The sequence below is a fragment of the Diabrotica virgifera genome, chromosome 7 (assembly GCF_917563875.1).
Source record: "Diabrotica virgifera virgifera chromosome 7, PGI_DIABVI_V3a".
NCBI classification, from domain to species: Eukaryota; Metazoa; Arthropoda; class Insecta; order Coleoptera; family Chrysomelidae; genus Diabrotica; species Diabrotica virgifera.
This window is the reverse complement of record NC_065449.1, coordinates 19,947,549-19,972,784: the sequence shown is the minus strand read 5'-3', so window position 1 is coordinate 19,972,784 and position 25,236 is coordinate 19,947,549. Positions and strand designations below refer to the sequence as shown.

General features: G+C 31.2%; 1 protein-coding gene and 1 long non-coding RNA gene across 6 annotated transcripts in view; one reads left to right on the top strand and one right to left on the bottom strand.

The window, feature by feature from the left end:
* The window catches only part of LOC126887725 (uncharacterized), a 126,746-nt gene that overhangs the window by 34,970 nt on the left and 66,540 nt on the right, over window positions 1-25,236 (bottom strand). The gene's annotated exons all lie outside the window — the stretch shown is intronic.
* The window catches only part of LOC114327693 (brain tumor protein), a 396,953-nt gene continuing 373,776 nt past the window's right edge, over window positions 2,060-25,236 (top strand). For 4 of the 5 annotated variants that reach the window (XR_007699170.1, XM_050655420.1, XM_050655419.1 and 1 more), the window contains exons 1-3: window positions 2,425-2,549; window positions 2,753-3,006; window positions 3,070-3,214. Coding sequence is in view for 4 of the 5 variants with exons in the window: in XM_050655420.1 (XP_050511377.1) it covers window positions 2,849-3,006; window positions 3,070-3,214 (303 nt within the window). In the remaining variant the exon portion in view is untranslated. Of the gene's footprint in view, window positions 2,149-2,424; window positions 2,550-2,752; window positions 3,007-3,069; window positions 3,215-25,236 lie in introns of those variants that run through there. The other variant, XM_050655418.1, reaches the window with a different exon arrangement.

Here is a 25,236-nt window from a genome sequence, read left to right as displayed (position 1 = left end):
AGCAAACCTGTTTGACGAAATAATCAACTGATTAACAGCTTCTTGAATATATATTAGCCCAGTAGTACCGGTGTCTTTGTTATAACAGAAAATAATAAGATCAACATCCAACATGAAAGACATACTGTACAATCTCCTACCCTACATAGGAGCTAAATATCATTGGATAATGGCCCCCAGGGAGTACGTAGATATGTAGATAACGGCAAAATCTCCTGGTCTCAACAGCATACACAGAAGATGCCTCAAAAAACTTCCTGAGAGTACAGCATAATCAAACAGCTAGTCAATATAACCAATGCCTGTTGCTGGGCTACTTCCCTACTCCCTAGAAAATAGCCAGCACAGTCATGATTCCCAAACCAGGGAAATCCTGAACTAGCGCGGAACCCTATCTTTCTTCCAAAAAGTCTACGAGGGGATCCTTATCAATGTATTGATTGAAGGAGCAACCTTTATATCCCAAGCACTCAACGAACATCGTCAATACACAACCTACATTTCCAGAAGACATTCGATCACGTCTGGCTCTCGGACCTCATTGAGAAACTCCACAACCTAAACATCATCGAATCCTTTCACTCCGCCACAATTCTAGTGCCGATATCAACAGCGACCTTTCCTTACCCATTAACAGATCCGACTCCATCCTATGTGCTGACGACACCACACTTTCCTCTGCAAGTGCCGGCTACCACACCGTGGGAGGTTGGTCTGTAATCGACAAAGCACCAGCTCAACTTGACAAAATTGTCAGATGGTGCAACAAATGGAGGGTTAGGTAAGCTTAACACTGCCAAAACAGTTATAATTTCATTCAGATACATTGCGTCATCCCGAAACAGAGAGGATGAGAACCAAATATTAAATATTGACAAAAAAAAGTATTAATACTAAGAAGAAGAACCCGTTTCCTAGCAGCCCCATGTAGTAAACTAGGGAACACCAAATGAACATCTTAATGGCCACAGAAAGAAAAATCCTGAGTAGAATCTTGAACAAACCTTTGAATTTCCGTCAGCATGTCTCCACTAACTGGCCAATAGAATCTAAGAACCATTTAGCTCAACATCCGAGCAAGGTAGGTTCTTAACTTCCTGCCACCGCCTAGTAAAGTCCTTCCAGATTTCCTTTGCAAATAGTTCCATTCACACCAGCTAAGCTACTCAACTTAGTAGAAAACGAACTTCCTATGATGAGTATTTTAACAGAAAATACTCACTAGAAGCTACACTTTTATAATATCGCTGATAACAAACTGTAAATCCAAAAATGCTGAGTTCAATTGCCATTCCCAAAATTTTTACATCTGCTAACACAGTGTTAATCCTTCTCTGAACAACAAGCGTAACATATACCTTCCCCGTTTTTCTTCCTATCAACTCAAGCGATTCTCAAGAAGCTAAACGGAAGAATCTATTTCGGATTCACGTTAAAAATGGGAGCAGCATTTCTTGAAGATGTGTAAGTAAACGAGGATGTCATAAATAATTGTCCCTGTGCTTTTAATACAATTCTTTAGAAACTCTAATAAAACTTTTTGAAAAAATATTGATCCTACGCCTGAACAGACACGTATTAGAATTTTATGATAAGAAAAGAGGAAGAATGTCGTACTTAAGATATTAACTAGGCCGGTCCTGTCTATTATTGACATAAGTACTTGCAATTGTCCTTGTTTTTATAACAATGAATTTAATTCTAATTCGAGTACATATTTTTATCTAAATATTATATAATGGATTTTATTACAATTTTATATAATATTATGTTATTCTATATAATAATATTAATATGATTATGTAAAACTAAAACAAAGACAGACACATACAAAATCTTTGAATAAGACAGAACAAGAAAATCATAAAATGTAATTTTATATAATATAATAAAACATTATTATTCTTCCATATTGAAGAAAGGAAATTGTTAAATTAATAATTGGTCGATAAAGCAGAGTTAATTATTTACTGACAGTCAATATATTAATAACAACACATTTTTTATTATCTATCTTTTTAACAATAATTCGTAGGAAGACGGCGTTGACAATGTCAACAAAGTTTAAAAAATGAATTATTGTTTTCTATAATTATATTATTACACGTTTTGCTACTTTTTGTATTATTTTTTCCAAGTGTATTAAGGGTAAGTAAATATAATTTGTGATTATTTGTTTGTACATTAATCGTTTTTAAATTATCCTAAAATCGATATCCACTGAAAGAATAAGTATTCATTCAAGTTTGTATCTTTTTGACATCTCTGAACTTCATCTAGAACAATATTAACTAGTTCAACAATAAAAATTTATAAAATATATCCGAATTTATCGACATATTTTATAACTATTCCGCGCAATGTGTGTAAAACACTTTCTGTATTTTATTCCTTGAATACCTTGGTCATAAGGGTGAGATTTGATTGTGATAGTTTTCCCGGGTTCTGCGGATGTTTGACGTTCCCCCCCTTCATACTCAATAACCTATTGCCCTTGCGCTTAGACGCAAGACACGCCATTTGCAAAACATTAGTTCGTAATGGCATTGGTAAGTTTTTATCAAATTTAGATCGTTTTGTATGTAGTTTACAGATAATGTATGACAGATATTATATCATAGTATTATTATAAATGTATGTTAAAGTTTTATTCAGTCAATACATAATTTCATCTTATAGTTTTCATTGTCGTTTCTAAATATAGATGACAGTAATGTTGGTGGAAAATATTTAATGAGCTAAATGTTTTTAGATAAACCTTTCACGGGATTAAAATTTCGTGACAAACAGGCCTACTATTACAAGAAACTTCAGTGTTGTGTTTACTTCACTATACAAGTTTGCAACTATGGGTACAAATACTAAGGACGACTTTTCAGAATCAAAAGAATACGGCGTAAAATCTGAGGAATTCGAAGACTTTTCTGAGACTATGTTAGATGGAAGCGATAAGAAATCATTAGAGGACGGCTCATTGTCAGATCCTGATAACTGTGGCATGTGTGGGTGAGTGAATTTAATATTGATGTTTCTATCAAGGATTTTTTAATCCTAACCCTATATTTTTAGTGGCCCATTGGTTATACCTCGAATGCTGCACTGTTTACATACATTTTGCGAAGAATGCCTAGGCAAAAAGCTTGTCGGGGAAGCTGGAGATGCTGGATCCACAGACACTTCAATCCAATGCCCGATCTGTAACTATTCAACCCTGGTAAGTTTTTTATGATACATGTGCTTATATTATGAAATGGATTTTTTGTTTTCCTGCAATATAATTTTACACTTAAGTTTCAAGGATTCATTGAAATTCAAATTCAGTAAGTGGCCATTGTGTCAGTGCTTTTCATTTGTTTTTATGTGGTGACATTTTAGTGTGCACTACCCAATGACGTAAAACTAGATAGACCCAGAACTCCGCTATCCTTGATACATTATGAGGTCTCATCATGATCTATTGACTGGTGGTCGTAAGGATGCTATAAACTAAACGCCTTCACTGACTATCAACATATATAACCTAACAATATACATTTCATAAATAACTTACCTAAAAAGAGATAATTTTTAAGTTTTTGAACCTCTGCGACCACAAATAAGACAATTAACATCTTAGCTGCATTTAGAGATATTTATAAACTTACATTAAGTGCATTATGAGGCATTATTTGTTTTATAACGCAGCCAAGGTGTTAGCAGTCATTTTATTAAAGTATTAATTAACATGTTGACGGGCAGAACATCTATAGACACCTAATTTTCATTGATGTAATGTGACACAACATCTATAGACATTGCATTTTCCCCTATTCTACTTTGCAAAATACATAAAGTGTCACAACGCTTGCTTATACATTTGACACACTATCTGTCAACGTCTTAAATGACTCAAAAATTTAAAACAAACCTTGCTTTTCACATAAACGATGACAAACAAGACGAATGACATATTGTATAAACAAAACGATCTTTTATTGTGTTAACTCTGTGATACTTCATATCAAAACAATAAACAACAACAAAGGGAATCATGTTGATGACACTTTTTACAGCAGGTGCTGAGTCTATAATATATTCTACGTCATTGGCACTACCATAATTATTTGGTTCTCTTAGGTAAATTTTATACTATATAAGTATAGTTAATTGGATTGTGATGCAATTGGTAAAATTTTAGTATAATTAACACATTGCGTGCTGATGTCTGATCCTAATGCCCTTATTTATAGTTGAGTTTCAAGACCTCGTCGAGTCTCAAGACCGACCTTGAATAAAATTTATGTGTAAACTAAACACAAATTTTATTCAAGGTCGGTCTCCAGACTCGATGAGGTCTTGAGACACGACTATAAATACGGGCATAAGGCTTATACTCTGAACGGACAAAAAAAAACAAATATTAAAAATATGTATTCTTTTTCTCATGAGCATCTTTCAGTGCGTTACAGTTTTTCGATTTATTTCTAACGCATTAAATTGTCTGTGACAGAAAAAAGGCACATCAGTGATTACAGACATTTATAACATTTATTTATTTATTTATTTATTTACGGGTTTCCCCAATTTAAAAAAAAATATACATATATAAACAATAAGTAGAAGTAAAAGTAGTATTAGTAAAGTCCAGTAAAACAGTAAAAAACTAAAAATAAAATTAAATGAATTAAATGAAAGTGTGACAGCATAAAACTGTAGTAAGTACATTACAATAAAACTAAATTTAACATACACACAATCCACGTTGTGCAGTGACAATACATAATAATATAATATAAACTGACATTAATCAACTAACTACAGACAATAAAAAATTAACACATTACATAATACAAAAGCATTATCCATGGCAAAAATTAACAAATCCACTGAAAATATAATATTAAATATTAAACATAAGTGCTGACTGGAAAAATTGATTTTAGTCGGTTTTTAAATACTCGACTGGAAGAAGAGAATAAATCGATGTCCAAATCTTTCAGGCGACTTAAAGTTCTATCTATTGGTGAGTTAAGACCATAGTTTGTTGAATGATGAGGTACATGGAACAAGTTATTATTTCTCAGATTATGGTTTGGAATATTAAAGTTTATTAATTTTAATAAATCAGGACAATTGATTTCACTATTTAATAGTTTATAAATAAAAGCTAGATCATTTATAATTCTACGGTCTTTTAAGGAGTGCAAATTGAGATCACTACGGATGATGGTATAGTTGTGGTTTAGTTCAGTAACATTATATCCCAATCTGTATGCTGCAAATCTTAAAAACTTATTTTGAACTCTCTCGAGACAAACAACATGAACATTATAAAATGGTGACCAGACAATAGAGGAGAATTCTAATATAGATATAACCAATGATAAGTAAACAGCCTTTATTGTATTAAGGGAAAGATCAGCACAACTGCGAAGTATATAACCCAGTACTTTTGAAGCTTTTGCTGTCACATAGTTAATGTGATCCACAAACGTTAAGTTTTCATCGAATATTACTCCTAAATCCTTTACTGTTTTAACATAAGAGAGCGCTTTACTGTCGATGATATATGATGATTGATATTTTTTTGCAACTTTGTGGAAGCTAATGAAATGACATTTATTAATGTTTAAAAAGAGTCTGTTTTTGTTACACCACTCAACTAAATTATTGAGATCGTTTTGAAGGAGACTACAATCTTCATGATCTTTGATAGATCTGTAAATCTTCAAATCATCAGCAAATAGCAAGTACTTAGAGTGATTAAAACATTCACCTATGTCGTTAATAAATAGATTGAACAGAAGGGGCGAGCAATGAGCACCTTGTGGAACTCCAGATTTTATTTGTATTGCATCTGACATAAATGAACCCAGTTTGACTTTTTGTGTGCGACCTATTAAATAGGTATCAAACCACTTTAAAAGCTGATCGCTGAAACCATATGCCTTAAGTTTATGTAGCAGTAAGTAGTGGTCAATCCTATCAAAGGCTTTTGAAAAGTCTGTGTATACACAATCTACCTGACATTTTCTTTCCAGATCTCTGATAATAGATGTTTCATAAGATAGTAAGTTTGTAGTTGTGGATTTCTTGTGCATAAAGCCATGTTGATAATTATTTATTAATTGTTGACAAGTAAAACTAATATGGTTATAAATCAACTTATCAAGTAGTTTAGGAATGGTCGATTGTTTAGATATACCTCTGTAATTTTCTATATTTTCTCTTTCGCCAGATTTAAAAATTGGAATTAAATGGCTAGTTTTCCATTTATCAGGAAGAATGCCTAATTTCAATGATAAGTTATATAGAACAAACAATGGTTGAGTTAGACTGTAAGCACAGTTTTTCAAGAAAAAATCGGGAAGACCATCCGGTCCAGCTGTTACATTATTAGAAAGTTTTGACAAACCGTCAAAAATAACTTCCGCTGTCAAAGAATCACACTTTATAGATGAATAATTTATTAGGCGTCGTTTATTAGGCATCGTTTATTAGGCATTTATTCTAGGCGTCGATAGATGGCGCTATAATCGAAAAAAAATTATTTACGAATTATAATAATATATCTACGAATATAATCTGTACAATTTATGACTATACAAATCAAAGAAAATACCATTTTATAAATGCAATAAACACAATTGATTTGTTTTTATGCGAAGTTGCAAATAAAATGTGACAACTGTCAGATTTAACTAAAATGTCATGTTAGAATAAATGTTATAAATGTGTATTATCACGGACTTACATTTTTTTCTATCATATGTGACGCACTGAAAAATGCTCATGAAAAGGACCATATAATCAATGGCATACATGATACATACGTGCCATCAGCACATTGGTGAAGGCATCATGTGGCTCATATATATGCCATCCGCAGGAAACATGTTAAACACTGGATGTATTGACAATGGTATTGTTAGTTTATTAAGTATCTATTTTGCTTAATTTTCATTTTATATTATACTAGAAAAAGTTTTTGAATTTTTGAGAAAACTTATTTATGGTATTTTTTACAAATTTTTGTCGTTTTCTTCCTTATGCTAATGCTAGAGTGTGATTATTATAGATGTTATTTGTAAATCTTAGTTTGTAATATTATTTATAAAGTTGGTTTCCTAGTCTTGGTCTGAACTGTCTAGTAAATTTAGTAATTAATTTTTTGTGAAGTTAGTTACATTTTGACAGACTAGAAGTTGCTGGAAATTACTATACAAGCAAGCATGTCGTCAGCAGACACTGCAGATGACGTCAGCGGCTGAATGTAAGCACAAAGCGGCTGAGTGGTTGTATCCAGCGGTAATAGGGAAAGCTTAGTAAATCTCTCAGCGGCTGACTTCCAGCAGTGTTATCTGACAGCTACCGCTAACTCAGCTGTCCAGCCGTTGAAGTTGTCTGAACGTACCCATTGCCTTAGTATGAAAACCTAATGTCATTTTACAGGAGATACAAAAAAATTAATTTCTGCATACACAACCTAAAATATATACGAAAAATTTATGTGTAATGGTCTAAATCTGCTCAGGATCAAAACTATGGGAAGATAGTTTTTTGTTTTTAGGTTAGAGTATGCAGAAATTTAGCTTTTTGTGTCTCTTGTAAAATTGTCTGTAAAATAACATAAAAGGTTTTAATCCACGGCATCCAATGTGTTAAACAACATTTATGATATTTATTAAAGAAAAACTTACCAACACATTAGTTGATGGAACAAATGGAATAATTTGGCTAATAAAATTCTTAATATAGACTTTATTTACAAAGCTCAGCATGCCTTGAAGGCCTAGGGCTAAAATATAAATTAAATAACTAAATAGAACTAACAAACAACAATAGAACTACCCAAATTAAATGAAATAAACAGCACAAATAATACAAACATTTACTACAATAGGTTAAATTATTAACACTGAAATATATTTTTTAAATATATATGGAAAATTCTATGAGTTTAGTATACACTCCCACTATTTATAACAATTCTTCTTTTTTCAATGAAAGAAATGGTAAGTTTGTTTGAGCTATTAATAATTTGAAGTAGGAATTTTTGTGTTGTAGTAGTTTTCCTACTATGAATTTGTCAAATTAATTTTATCAGAGATGAGTGAATCATCTGTAATAAAATTTGATTTGGTTTTTACTTTTATGCTTCTCTTTGTTTTGTAAGGAATAATCAGCTTACAAACAAGCAAATTTTGTATAATGGTAAATACTATTTTCAAGTTTGCAGCTTAAACTTTTAGGATTTTTTTAAAAATATTTTCACTTTTTTGATCTTTTTCAGGTGCCGTCCTTGTTCCGAAGTTTGGCTATCATCAAGGCTATGCGTATTTTTGATACCGTAGATCTAAATAATTGGCAGCTGCTGCACTTGTACCAATCTCTTAAATTCTTCAACCATGAATGTTTTCTTCTGCCAATGGATCTTTTACCTATTATTTTTGTATCGATCTTGTATCGATCTTTTTCAGTGTCCAAGCTTCCATTCCATAGAAAAGAACTGACAGCATGTAACATCTCATGAGGCGAATTTTAAGATTTAAACTTAGCTCTCTTCCGCATAAAACTGTTTTCATTTTGGTAAAAGTAGCTCTAGCTTTTTTTATTCTGATCTTGATTTCTTCAGAGTTGTCGTTGTTTTCATTAATAACAGTTCCCAGGTAATTATATTTTCTAACACACTCAATTCTTTGATCATGTACGGTTATGTCAGAAAAATTTTGTGGAGATTTCGACACCATCATTATTTTGGTTTTTTTGATGTTAAGTGATAAACCGAACTTTTCGCTGCACTCTACTATTCTGTTTATCAGTGTTTGGAGATCTTCTGGGGTTTCTGCTATTAATACTGTGTCATCAGCGTATCTCAAATTGTTTATTAAGTTTTTGATAGTAATCCACAAAAGTAGTTTATATTGTTATTGTTATTAATTTGTTAATAATTGTGTTCATATAATGACAGCTAATATGATATATTATACTGAATACTGAATATTTTGTAGATACACAATTCTTACATTATTTGTTATAAGGATTTATCCTTTTCACCACAATAAATAAAGTGATGAACTAGCTAATATCCGGCAAAATAACACAAAAGATGATAAACATTAAGTTGTGAGATAAAAAGAGATGAAACTAGTAAAGGTGGGAAATTTAGCGGTAGAAACCTATAAATTTACATTATATTGATTGTTTCCCATCTTTAGACATATCAGAGGAGTTTGTCAACTAAAACTGTCACTGTCACAGTGGTAGGTGCCAAACTTATCCAATACGTCTACAAGGTGGGAAACAATCAATATAATGTAAATTTTTAGGTATCACCTCTACTAGTTTCATCTCTTTTTATCTCACAACTTAATATGTTTTCCAACTTTTGCGTTATTTTGCCGGTTATTAGCGAGCTCATCACTGTATATAATTTAAAAATACAATAGACTATAAAATATAATTTAAATAACATACACTAATAATAAATAATACAACACAGGTACAAAAACTCGCAAATCACTGTACAAATTATATAAAGAAAAATAATTTGTTTAGGGCTTTGCTTAGGCATAGGAGATTCTAGAAGAGACTGACAGACTCAGGAAAATGTCAATATTAGACATATATTGTGCCAGTCAACGTTACTTTGATTTTTATTGTGCAACATAGTAAATATTGCGGCGTGTCTGGCCAATATTGCACAATATTGGTTCAGTTGTGGCAATAGAGAACTTGTGAATTTTAAATCTTCAAAGGTATTTCCAGTAGCTAGGTAACTTGGACATTTTGGATATTAGTGCACCCTATGTAACGCACAGCTGAATCTTACGTTTGTGCGGCACAGTGTTGCCATGCCATTTCTTTCATAATTTCAACCAATGTTAAATGTACCTACAAGAATAATAGAATAAGAACGTTTACTTCTCCGTCATTATACAAGGATAGTACTAAAGGTGAGAAATTAGACCTAGATTGTCTGTCCCTCAAAAAATAAGCGTTATATTGGGGATTTCTAATGTCGACACTAAAAGTTGCACTATTTTTTTTTTCTATAAAACATTTTGATCTAATACTTACCAGAAAACTTCTTTGTACTCTCTACTTTCAAATAAACGTGATTAAGAAGCTAAATTTTAAACTTCGTCACACAACTTTTGCGATTAAACTTTGCAATGCACAACTCCGCACCTTTTTCTTTGAAAAATTCATAACCTTTATCATGATAAGAATAAAAACTTGAAGCAGGTACCTTTGTCTTCAGAAATGTTAGAGCTATATACTGTAAAAATTTCAGAAAAAAATATTAAAATGGAACAGAGTTGTAGCGAGGTAAACGCAAAACACCTGATTTCATTTTTTTTATTTTTAGGTTAAAATTGCGATTTTGACAATGTTCTCCCACATAAAATTCAAAATAAACCTCATTTTCGTTTTCAGCACCCTCGAAAATATAAATTATGAATAAAATTAGCCATTCACCCCTCCGTGGTCAGTATCTCGAAAACTAAGCGTTTTTTGAGGGCGTCATGCTCGTGTATAATATCACAAAAAATTGTAACATGATAGTATGAAAAAATAGAGGGTACGGCAACGGTGTTACAAGTGAATGTCGGATTCAATGCCAAAATCTACACAGACATATTAGGGTGCACTAATAAGGAAGATGTGAAGATGTCCGGTAACTTAATGATATTGATAAGTGCTGACTTGTGAGATAGCATCTCACGTAACAATATCCCTTTTTTAAATTTCAGGTATAATCATTCTTAATAGTTTATCAAGTAATGTACTATCTAGTTGCAGAAAGTTTTGAAAATCACCTCATACAAAATTTTCATGAGTATACTTATTTTTCTAAACCATTCCTTCATCAACTTGCATGTATTTTTTTCTTCCTTTTTTAAGGTACAACTAATGCAATAACCATACAACTTTCTATTTTTTTATGCCACATGTTGATATCACAAGATCCAGCTGGAAACTAATTTATTGTGAAATAATATTGCATCATGTGTGTTGGCCTACTAATATATATATTATATTACACCAATAACAACATATTCTACAATATATTGACGTTAATATTGACCATCTAGGGGCCACTAAGATGAGGGTTTTCAAACAGTTTTGTTACTTAAAATGTGGATAAAGAATCTTTAAAAGTGAACTTTAAATAGAAAATTACTATCTTAAATAAATATAACGAGTTCATTTCATATAAGAGATAAATTGTAACCTGTAGAGTCAGCTAAAGTGGCTATAAGGAAAACATGTTTATAGTATTTCAAATCATCCCAAATGCTACAACATGTGTGTTTTAGGGATGAAAAAAATCGATTAAGCGATTGTTAACAACACTACAGGCATTGGCCCGTGACTTGGATAGTCTTAACTAGATTCACTTCACTTGTTCTCTGCCGCTCCTTGTTCCCATTTCTTCTGTCAATCCAAACAGCATCAAATCTCTTCCTTCGTAGTCTCCCTTCTTTTCTTCCCTTGTTTTCCTGCTTACAAAACTCAAATGTTTCTCTCTTATGCCATGTCCCAACCATCTAACTCTGTACCCTAATTTCTTGTATTATTTTGGATCTCTTATACACCTCCATTAACTCCTGGTTTGTTCTTCTGTGCCATTCCATGTTAGCCTCCTTTATACCACCAAAAAATTTTCATCTCCCAAATCTCAAGCTTTTTCTTCTGTGCATTTCTGCTGCAAATCATAACTGCATTTGTATCTTCTGTCTTCTTCATTTTCCTGTGGTATTCTTTGTTTTTTTGCTTCTTCCAAAGCTGTACTTGTGTTCTCCGCTCTTCAGATTTTTTCTTCGTTGGTTTATACCTCACTTCCTGCTTCGCTTTTATATGCATTCATTGTATTTTAACTACCTATTTCTTTATTTACTTCATTTTTAGTCTTTATTAATTATTTGCTTATTAAATTTTTATTTTAACTTTATTTTTATTTTATTTACAAAATTACTTAAAAATTACTTAGTTATTAATTTTTTAGTAATTTATTTATGCTAGTAATACCAGTTTTTATTGGAAATTGTGTCAAGAAGCTGCTAAATATAAATTCAGATTGTACTTGAAATTCAAGTTTAATTTCAAAATGTATGCTTTTTATTTCAGCCCAAAAACCGATTCTGTCTTTTATTTGATACCTTAATAATTACTCTGTAATTAGCACTGCGGAAAGAAGCCAAAAGCTAGATGACCCATCGAACCTTGACTTTTTATCAGTGATAAAAACTTGACAATGACAATGCTTATGTTTCACTGTTAGTAATTTAAAAAATGTTTTTATAACTACAGTACAAATAGTAAACAAATTATCGTAGTAGAAGGTATGTCTTCAAATGCTTATTTTAATGGATTTATTCAATTGGTTGCAGTATAAACCAATTTAGTCATAGGAGAGTGGTAATTACAATAATTGTTTGTGTGGTAAGGAGTTCTAAATAGTTTATTTTATTTGGTAGGTCCTGAATAGTCTCATATTATCATCATTATCTACATATAGTCCGTCCGCTATAACTTTTCCCATGCGGTACGATTCATTTTCAATCAAATTAAGTCAAAACAGAAAGTGAAACGTATGCTGATCTGTGTAGTATATAGTATACAGTATACAAAATGTATATACACATCGACGTTCGTTTCAATTTATGTTTTGACTTAATTTGATTGAAAATGAATCGTACCGCATGGGAAAAGTTATAGCGGACGGACTATATATGGTGTTACAACTCTTCGTGAGTCTTTGCTGCGTTTACTATTGCCTTGTTTGTCGGTCCTGTACCACTATTTCCCATTGTCTCACTCCCATCTCACAGACATCTCTTAAACATCTAGATATGACTGCAGCCTTATTTATCTGCCCTCTTAGGTCTCTGACTGGGTCATAGTAATTCTGGGTAAATCTAAGCTGAGGTATTTGAATGGATTCAGCTGTTGTATGAGTTTGTTCTCCACTTCGAGCTTACATCTAATTCGGTCTTCAGCGATAGTAATGCTTTTTGTTTACCTGTGAATTTGTCTTTGTAGGTCATCCTCGTTCTCTGCAATGAGGTCTATGTCATCTGCATAGCACACTATATAAGTTCCGCTATGTCCGAGTCTATATTCTAGTCGCTGCGATCCCACATCTTCTATTATTTCGTCGATTAGTATGTTGAACAGGAATGGACTGAGACTATCTACCTCTCTGATTCCCCTGGGCTTGGTATGTTAGTTGTAGTGGTGTAGTTTGTTTTAATTTTCATTGTTTTTTTCATTTGTGTTATGATTTCCAAGATTCTTGCCGGTATTATTTACTGCTTAAGTTTCTGTAATACAGGGTGTTTCATTGGGAAACGGAAATACTTTAATGGTGAATAGAGGTCAACGAGCCGGTTCTAGATATACTACATTTTTTGCCCTACCGACTTTTATAACCAAGTTACAGGGTGTTTTATCGATTTGGCCCATTTTTTGCTCATTTTATGACTTTAATTTTGAAATGATATTGAATTTTTTAAGAACTAAGCAGATATTATTAACTGTCAGTTATAAATTATTAAAGTTAATGAATAAATACTCATTTTAAAAATAATCAATACTTATTTACCACATTGGAACGACCCAATTACTAATGTCAACAAAAATCCAGGTCCGGATTAAAAAAAAAAAAAAGAATGTGTGTACTTTGTACGCACGTAAGAAGTTATACTTCTATTATATGATTTAAACGAAATTAATATACTTTTTATTTATATTTTATTTAAATATTCAACTAATTTAAACTTACTACTTCTCAAACATTTTTATTAAAACAGTGCCAAAAATTAAAATAATAAAACACACACAAACACATTAAAAATGCTACAAATGATTTCTGAACATTAATTGTCGGAAATTTTTTTAACTAAATACGTATTTTTTGAAAATAAAATTATATAATAAATATACTTAAATCATAAAATGTATAAAAAAAAATAAAAAAATAAAAGTTTTTATTGGGATTCGAACCAGCTATCAGCGCGGTTGGTATATTGGGGTTCATTCACCTTAAACGCTTCGCCACGGAGGCAATGTGTCATTATGTGCGAAGATCGACTTAACTAAACGGATTAAGCTTTTGACATTTTTGAATTATATTAAATTATTTTGATTTTGAATTGAAATGATTTAGAATTGAAAAAATACAACAAAACATAGAGTAAGAAAACAATATATTAGGTGAACATTGATAGAAATTTTGATGGTAATCAAATTATGTAAATAAAAGTATTACATACTATGTATTTTGGTAGGTTCAAATAGGTAGGTACCTATGATACATTTACAATTATTACGTACCTGTGGCTTTTAAAAACTATTTAAATGTCACTACAATTATAAACTTTTTTGTTTCTGTCCTCACAACAATAAAACTAATATATTATACATTTGTTTACCTTCATATTGAACAATTATTTATTATTGACAGATCATTTCAACACCCAATCAGAGCCCGTATAACGACTAATACCATACTGTCGGTGTGCGCATGCGCGCAGATCAATATAAATTCACCCTCAATCTCAATCGCGCCTAAAGAAGTATAACTTCAAAAATATAAAGTAATTGTGACCTTAAAACAACACCCTGTATATTGAAATTTTGAAAATTTTTTGCGTATTTTAAAAGAAGTTTAAAAATGCATTAAAAGGTGCATGTCAAATTTTTGCGCAAATAATTTAATTACAGCAATTTTGAAATCATTGATTAATTCTGTCAAGGTCACAAGAAACTGCCAGAAAAATGAAAAACAATCCCAATGTAATTAGAAAATCGATTCGAAATCTTTTAAAACGAGCAAGAAAATGCATCGAACAAATTTGCGGACATTTTGAGCAACTGTTATAGTTCAAATATTTTTAATTTATGTTAAATTGTTGAATTGTTTAACCGAATTTTTTTATTAGATATAGCTGTTTTTTTAATTCTTTACTAAATCATTAAAATATCCCAATACTCGCAATTCTAATTTTTAATGATGTGCATACAGCTACAAATCCAGAGAATCCATGAAGCCAGCGTAGTAAATAAGTATTAAGTATTTTTAAAACATTAATTAATTAATTAAAAGATTCATTAATTAAACATTAAATTATTAAAAATTAATAATATACCCTATTCCACGAACATACGCCTGTTTTGGATTACTTCGACAACGAATATTTTACTGTGCAAAATAAGAAGAACGAAAGTAAATTGCAAATTACATTGTTGTTTATTGGAATAATTATTAGCGCCATTTACTTTCGTACTTCTTATGTTGTACAGTAAAATATTCGTTGTCGAAGTAATCCAAAACAGGTGTATGTTCGTGGAATGGCCCATACATACCTGGTTTTTAATCTCAGAGTTCTTTAAAATTTCAATACAATTTCAAAATTGATGTAATTAAATCAACGGCGAAAAAATTAAAATTAACCTTTAATCACAGTTTTTTATGCTCTTTTAAAATGCGCAGACAAATTTTCAAAATTTCAATATCCAGGGTGTTGGTTCAAGGTCACAATTATTACTTTATATTTTTTTGTTAATCCGGACCTGGATTTTTCTTGTCATTAGTAATTGGGTCGTTCCAATGTGGTAAATAAGTATGGATTATTTTTAAAATGAGTATTTATTCATTAACTTTAATAATGTATATCTAAAAGTTAATAATACCTGCTTTTTAATGTCAGAGTTCTTAAAAAATTCAATATAATTTCAAAATTAAACTCATAAAATTGTCTGGCCGAAAAATTGAAGCGAACCATTAAACTTACTTTTTTGTGCTCTTTTCAAATATGCAAACAGATTTTCAAAATTTGAATATACAGGGTCTTGTTTTAAGGTCACAATTACTTTATAATTTTTTGTTAATCCGGACCTGGATTTTTCTTATGGTTAGTATGTCGGTCGTTTGGGTTTTGAATGAGACATATGTGTACCAAATATCAAAAAAATATACAGGGTGGTTCTAAAGTTATGGCTTACGAAAGAAATGGGCAAAATCGATAAAACACCCTTGTAACTCGGAACTCGGTTATAAAAGTCGGCAGGGCAAAAAATGTTGAATATCTAGAACCGGCTTGGTCACCTCTGTTCACCGTTAAAGTATTTCCGTTTCCAATGAAACACCCTGTATATCGTTCAGTTTGCGTTATTCGCAATAAATCAAAAATAATTGTTTAAAAACATTTTTTTTTTAATTTCTGATATTCTAAATCTGTTATTTATGTTTCATCAATATGAATTGTTACAACAGAAAACCTTTTAATTTCTATGAACATTTTTACGTTTCAAACATAACACAGATACTTGTTGAATTACCAAATCATTCCGATAATTATAAAAGAGTAGTTTTTGCAGAATGTCCCGCGGGACAAAGCGGTAGTCCCATCCCGTGTCCCAATCCCTCAGCAAAATAGCTGTCCCATCCCGTGGGACAAAATTTGTGAAAAATTGGGGGACGGGACATCCTGCGTGCATCCTTACTTGTGAATGGCTTCATTGTCGTGTTTAAAGCCGGCCACTCACTGTACTACGGTGTTGTTCGACAAAATCGTCGACGATATCAATTCTGCAGTACTGGAGCATAGAAACCAGTTTCTCTGTGGTTAAATGGACCGTGATAGTCGTGCCGTCAAATCAATGTTGGCTACTCTGGAAAGGTTTCCAAACAAAGCAAAAATCTGTCAAAAATTCACACGTTTTCGTTTTTATAATTGGAATATATTGCTTGTAGGATGTTTAATTTTTACAAAATGGTAATGTGTTGGGTACCCGTGATTGTAATCAATGCTCATAGTATATTTCCCACCATATTTCCAAGACTGGTTAAGAACCTGAAGAAACGCAGTAAGTACTATGTATTGTGTAAATCCTTGATTTTTTGTAAGGACATTTATAAAATTAAAAGCAATTAAATCCTTGATTTTTTGTAAGGACATTTATAAAATTAAAAGCAATATTATTGATATGACTAACAAGGATTGTGTCTTTAGAAAAAATGCGCAGATGATTGTTAAAACAAAGTAAAATTAAAAATGATTACACAAATCACGTGTATAATCAATAATCAATTGACAGACGTCAAACTTTTGCTTTGTTTGGAAACCTTTGTGACGTTTTGACGTCACACTATCACGGCCCATTGTACGATTTTGTTGGATGTACTATAACAAACGATCAAAATTTTTGCTACTTTAGTCGAATTCGACAAAATTGAACGATGCCGCAGTATCGTGAGTGGCTGGCTAAGAGAGTTTTTGTCCGGACAAGTGCTTAAAAATCGGAACGGTAAAGCCAGTAATGATATGCCAGTGATTAATATTTTTTTTCTATTTATTGTCGTTATATTTATTCTAAGATGTGCTATTTTTAAACGCTTTTATTTAGTTCAATAGTTTGCGTCAAATCTTTAGACGTTAATTTGACTGCCTTTTCTCCAATGCAAATGAATGAAAATTTGCAGACATATGCATTCGCGGGAACAATACACGAATAATCAATAACAATTTTTTTATGCTTATTAATAATTGTTTAAATAAAAAAAAACGATTTTAATGGAAAATGCTTAAATTCTCTTGTTTTTTACAATGTAAAAATTTGAAACTATACATAATTTCACTGTTTACGTTAATTGTTTACGTTATGCTTCATAAATAAACAATAAAGTTTCAAATTTTGAACGCTCATATATTTGTTTATATAAAAATCGACGCTTATTCGCTTATTACGATACGAAACAAAACTTCAACCAAAACTCGAATTAAAAAAATTCGTGTTTTTATCGTAGTCTTAGAAAAACCACCGGTAGAGACGTTTTGTGCTACAGTTAACATTAGAATTCGTTTTGTCGTATTAATTCATTAAACGCTTTTCTTTAGTTCAATCGTTTGGGTCAAATCTTTGGACGTTAATTTGACTGCCTTTTCTTCAATGCAAGTGACTAAAAATTTGCAGACATATGCATTCGCGGGAACAATACACGAATAGTCAATAACATTTTTTTGTTTATTAATAGTCTGGGCTGATTATCGGAGAATAGGCCATTTTTGGGAAAAGTTATTTACCAGCAATTTTATTGCTGGAATCGAATCTTATGATTGTATATATTAATAATATAGATATGCAAAGTCCGCAGATAGTGTGCTACTTTTTTTATAAACAAAATATCGCCCGAAAATCGTGTTTTTTTCAATTTTTGCTCTATAACTCCAAAGATTTTAACTTTAGACCAAAAATACTCAAATAAAAATTCACCGCAATTAAATTCTGCATAGAGACGTGTTTTTTCCGATTTACTTCGACGAAAACTTTTCCCGGAAAAAGCGGGTTTTTCCAACAAAATCTTTAATTTTCAACTAAACTTTTAGATAAGTAGTTTTTAATCAATAATTAAATAACTTAGTAACGTAAAAGCCCTTTCCGTATATATTATAATTCCAGAAGCCGATGGAAATTGAATGAACAGTTTAGCAACAATTGAAATGTTAATTAAAAATTCACGGTCGCTATAATAACGACAATAATTATGATACACAAGAATAACAATAATTTTTTCATAAAAAGACACTATACCTATCTAATGTACTTTACAGAATTGAAATTGGACTATTTAAGCGGCCTCGGGAATATTTTAAAATTATAAACAATTTTTTGGCTTATAAACAAATAGAATATCTCGGGAAATATTAAACTAAATTAAATTGTGAAAACAGTATTCGAAACGCAGTGGCAGGACGCTTCTTTCAAAAGAAAAAACGTTTCATTATGACGAGTGGTTCCTGAGATACAACTGGTCAAAGTTGACCGAAATTTACGGCAAAGATATAAACAATAGGATCATAATTTTCAAACCATCACCTTTTTATTTTTGTCCTCTTTCTCCACACCAATTTTCATATCTTTAAAATCCTCATAACATATATTATTATAATGAAAACTATCGATAATACGTGTGAAAATTGCCAAAAATAGCAAAATTCCAATCAAAAATTAGGTTGGAGAAAATGTAACCCTCAAAGTTCAAAATCGGTATACGTTAACAAAATGCATTTATTCGGCTTCCCATGGAGCAATTTCCTTCATTCTTTTTTTGTTCCCTAATAACTCGAGTAGAGCCATCGACCTAACGCATTATTAAATGTTTTGTTTTGTTATAATAAATTAATTTATTTATTATAACACAATATTTTAATTTGTTTAAATAAAAATTGTTTAAATAATTATACAGCTTTCAAATGAGAATATTTATGTTTTTAACTTTAAAAGGTACACTTGTAGTAAGTTTATCTAAAAAAAAGCCTACAACTGGAAAAAATATGTAATTTTCTGTTCTTATAAATAAATTAATATATTATAACAAAACAAAAGCAAGTTTGACATTTAATAATGCGTTAGTTCGATGGCCCTACTCGAGTTATTAGGGAACAAAAAAAGAATGAAGGAAATTGCTCCATGGGAAGCCGACTAAATGCATTTTGTTAACGTATACCGATTTTGAACTTTGAGGGTTACATTTTCTCCAACCTAATTGTTGATTGGAATTTTGCTATTTTTGGCAATTTTCACACGTATTATCGATAGTTTTTATTATAATAATATATGTTTATTTTTGAGGATTTTAAAGATATGAAAATTGGTGTGGAGAAAGAGGACAAAAATAAAAAGGTGATGGTTTGAAAATTATGATCCTATTGTTTATATCTTTGCCGTAAATTTCGGTCAACTTTGACCGGTTATATCTCAGGAACCACTCGTCATAATTAAATGTTTTTTCTTTTAAAAGAAGCGTCCTGCTGCTGTGTTTTGACTACTGTTTTCACGATTTAATTTAGTTTAATATTTCCCGAGATATTCTATTTGTTTATAAGCCAAAAAATTGTTTATAATTTTAAAATATTCCTGAGGCCGCTTAAATAGCCCAATTTCAATTCTGTAAAGTACATTAGATAGGTATAGTGTATTTTTATGAAAAAATTATAATTATTTTTATGCATCATAATTATTGTCGTTATTATAGCGACCGTGAATTTTTAATTAACATTTCAATTGTTGCTAAAATGTTCATTCAATTTCCATCGGCTTCTGGAATTATAATATATACGGAAAGAGCTTTTACGTTACTAAGCTATAGTATTTTTACTACAAAAACGTTATTACGTAGGTCAAAATTTTTGACGTAAGAGAACTGTCAAAACATTAGAATGTGACTTTTCATTATTGCCGTGTTTATAATAAACATAGCAATAAGAAAAGTCACATTCTAATGTTTTGACAGTTCTCTTACGTCAAAAATTTTGACCTACGTAATAACGTTTTTGTAGTAAAAATTCTATATTTAATTATTGATTAACAACTACTTATCTAAAAGTTTAGTTGAAAATCAAAGATTTTGTTGGAAAAACCCGCTTTTTCCGGGGAAAGTTTTCGTCGAGGTAAATCGAAAGAAACACGTCTCTATGCAGAATTTAATTGCGGTGAATTTTTATTTGGGTGTTTTTGGTCTAAATTTAAAATCTTAGGAGTTACAAAGCAAAAATTGAAAAAAACACGATTTTCGGGCGCCATTTTGTTTATAAAAAAAGTAGCACACTATCTGCGGACTTTGCATATCTATAGGATTAATATATACAATCATAAGATTCAATTCCAGCAATAAAACTGCTGGTAAATAACTTTTTCCACCTACCTCTACCGAAAGTATACTTTTCCGGACCTGGTTGTAGGGAGCAAAGTTATACTTTTCCTCCCTAGGGAGGAAAATATTTTTCCTCCCTAGGGAGGAAAAGTAAAAGTGACATCATGGTATTTCGTTCATGAAAAATAACTTATTGACGCTCTATATAATATCTATTTTCTATTACGAAGTATCTATACATTTTAACGTTTATTTATAAAACATCCTGTATTTTGCAGAATGGTAAAAAACAGTAAATTGTTATTTTGATTTAACAATGTTTACATTAATAATTTGACTTATATTTGACAGTTGACAGTTATATTGTACCTACTTGTTGTTTTAGTTCTAATAAATTTTGTTGGTTAGTTACATAAATAAATTAAGTAAAAATGAAAAAATGACTTGTTATTTGAGGAAGGTGGAAAAACCATATGTATAACATGGGAGTAAAGTGTCTTTTCCTCCCTTGAATGATTACTGCCCTCCGCTACGCGTCGGGCAGTAAACTTCATTCTCGGGAGGAAAAGTTACACTTTCCTCCCTTGTTATACAAATAGCTATTCCTTGTATTTTGCTAATTAGCCCAGAGTATAATTGTTTAAATAAAAAAACGATTTTAACTGAAAATGCTTAAATTCTCTTGTTTTTTACAATGAAGAAACTTGAAACTTTTACAGAGTGTAGCTAATTATATGAACTATACATAATTTAACTTTTTACGTTAATTGTTTACGTTATGCTTCATAAATAAACAATAAAGTTTCAAATTTTTGACCGATTCCGACTAATTTTCATGTTTGTACATAATATGTTTTATACATATTAATAAACATGACGATATATTTTAATGTTTGAAAAGTGTAAGACTAAAAAGTAAAAAATAAAAAAATATGAAAAAAATATTTTTAAGAAACGCTTTTCTTTAGTTACGAGTGACTAAAATTAAACATATTATAAAAAAATCAACCAAAAAGCAAAAAGTAAAAAAAATTGAAAAAATCTAACACATTCGTTAAAGAAAAGCGTGGTGCGAAAACCGTTTATTCGATGAAGACGCACCACTCTTTTCTTTGACGAATGTGTTAGATTTTTCAATTTTTTTTTATTTTTTGCTTTTTGGTTGATTTTCTTATAATATGTCTAATTTTAGTCACTCGTAACTAAAGAAAAGCGTTTCTTAAAAATATTTTTTCATTTTTTTTTTATTTTCTATTAAGACGTCGCACATTTCTCATTTTCTCTATCAACTACGTCGCAAATGAATACAGGGTGTTTCAAAAAGGTATGTCATAAATTAAATCACGCATTCCGGGGACAAAAATAAATTGATTGAATCCAACTTACCTTAGTACAAAAGTGTACACAAAAAAGTTACAGCCCTTTGAAGTTACAAAATGAAAATCGATTTTTTTCATATATCGAAATCTAGAGATTTTTCATTGAAAATGGACATGTGGCATTCTTATTGCAGCAACATCTTAAAAAAAATTAAAGTGAAATTTGTGCACCCCATAAAAATTTTATGGGGGTTTGGCTCCCTTAAACCCCCCCAAACTTTTGTGTACGTTCCAATTAAATTATTATTGTGGCACCATTAGTTAAACACAATGTTTTTAAAACTTTTTTGCCTCTTAGTACTTTTTCGATAAGCCACTGTTTATCGAGATATTTTGAATATTTCTCGAATCCACCACATATTTGTATATGGTTAAGTATCTATGATATACCTTTTAATAATCTGAAAATTTATTTATAATTTAGATTTTTAGGTATATTTTGAAGAAGAAGCCACATCTCGATAAAAGGTGACTTATCAAAAAAATACTAAGAGGCAAAAAAGTTTTAAAAACGTTGTGTTTGTTTAACTAATGGTACCACAATAATGAATTCATTCGAACGTACACAAGTACGAAGTTTGGGGGGGTTTGAGGGAACAAAACCCCCATAAAATTTTTATGGGGTGGACAAATTTCACTATAATTTTGTTTTAAGATATTCCTGAAATAAGAATCATACATGTCCATTTTCAATAAAAAATCTCCAACAGTTTTCGATATATTGAAAAAATCAATTTTTATTTTGTAACTTCAAAGGGCTGTAACTTTTTTTGTGTACACTTTTGTACTAAGGTAAGTTGGATTCAATCAATTTATTTTTGTCCTCGGAATGCGTGATATAATTTATGACATACCTTTTTGAAACACCCTGTATAACAGTATATCATTTTTTTTATTATTTATTTATATTTTTATTACTTATTTATAATTTAAACACAATGGTTGATTTCGCAATAACTAGACGGTGGGTGACTAATATTAGTGTAATTGTGATCAAACTACAGTAAAAAAATTGTCTTTATTCATTTAACAGCTGCTACTGAATTTGAGTTGTATTATTGCAAAAATTGACTTGAAATATGTGAGTTAATCATAATTGTTTCTGAAATAAATTATTTATTAGACGACTAAGTTTTCAATCTAATAGCACATAAAACAATGGGAGCCTTCTCTGGTTACACCTCCGAGGCTTCTAAAATTGGCAAGCCATAAGCCATAACGGATACTGAGACTAAAGCAGATGAAGGAATTTTACAATTTATAATTCACGTGCTATCTGCCCAGCGCGGTAAAATTCCAACGAGAATGGTTCCCTTCGTACTCTAATCAGAGTAAACATGTAAATCAAAAATGAATAACCATTTTCATGAAATTTTCATGGTTATTCATTTTTGATTTACATGTTTACTCTGATTAGAGTACGAAGTGCACCATTCTCGTTGGAACTTTACCGCGCTGAACAATTATAAATTGTAAAATTCCGTCATCTTCTTTAGTCTCAGCATCCGTTATGGCTTGCAAATTTTAGAAGCCTCGGAGGTGTAACCAAGAAGGTTCCTATTGTTTTCAATCTGGTGGGATGCAGAGTAATATTTTTTGTATTATTTTATGTGTTATTAGATTGAAAACTTAGTTTTTTGTTAGCAGTTGCCGCTAGGGCATCCTTGCCATTTCGTTCGTTACAATTCGTAACTGCACGCCGGGGTTTGTCCTGGTTGGGCTAGAGAGAGTAGCATATGTGCCTCTTGATGAGAGACTAATAAGTTTCGAAACCGGTAGAGGTGATATTATTGATGCACTCTCTGATTGAACTAGAATATGATGCGGCTGTAGTTTCGTGTTGCAACGAAATTGAAAATGGTTATTCATTTTTAAATTATTTATTATTCAATGACCAAAAAAGTTTGATTTATTATTTAATGTAAAGGACACCGCACACATCTTATTAAAAATGGAATGTCACTCAAATACAATAAAATTTACAATCTTCTAATCTTAATTCTTCTCGAAATTACAATCGTTTCATCTCATTGCGCCATTTCTGAATTTTGATTAATAACGGCTTAAATTGATTATTATAAAATTATTATACAATTAGTACAAACTATCAACAAAAAAAAAATATACAAATTAATAAAAATCAACATTAGTCATCGTGTACCGAGATGCGCAGCTTGTTGCAGTTTGCCTGTGATTAGTGTCAATTGCAGAAGTAATTGAACTTAACTTTATTCTTAAGTCCTCTTCAACACTTCTAGTTCTTTTTTATATTTATTTTTTATATACATTAGTTCAGAAAAACCAGTCTCACACAAGTAACTAGTGACAAATGGCATCAACAACAGCATAACTTGCTGGAAGAGCAATGGATACTCGGATTTACACCCGATCCAAAAGTCAATTAAGAATTTCTCTTTAGTTTCGTTCATAAAACTGTCTTTTGTTAGATCGATGAATGTTTCCTGTAATTCCAACTCATTTGGCGAGGTTCCTGTAAAAGGATTTCCGATCTAGTCAAGTTTGGAATAATCTTTTGAAACAAGCAACACATTGTTGTATAGAATTGTCACTATTTTCTGTGCCAGACTTCACTAGAAACCCGTACTGCAACCGTACTACAAAGTGGTATTTCCGATTAGTCTCTGGTTTAGGTTTTTTAACACTTTCCTTTGAAGTCCCAGGGTTCACTAAAAACCGCCTCATAATCTAATATGGAAGCAAAACAAATTACACACAACAGTTAGGGATGCTTAAACAAGATGTAAACGCTCACACACCTGGATGAAAACTGGTGACAGCAGAGCGGAAAAATAAGAGTGGCATGGTAGAGAAGAGGAGCGAGCAGCACCCAACCAGACAGACCGCACTGGCTCGTCTGAAAATGGAGGCCCAGCGTAATAGCTTGTTTCGCCCATGCGACGTGTACCACCTGAAATCTTCCCGCGCACCACCTGAAATCTTCCCGCGTACCACCGGTTGGGAACCCCTGTTATAGATTATAAAGTAGGTATAATTTCGTCAGTCGTACCGAAGTACATAGTTCCTCTTAACTCTCGCTGGGTTAAGCTGTTTTCAATAACCACTAGACACTAGACTAATAGTATTTATGAGACAGTTTTATGGACTTAAAGAATGTGATTTCGATAAACTTTAATTACAATTTACGCCGGTATTAATCAAAATTCAGAGTTAGTTTGTAATGTTAGATACAAT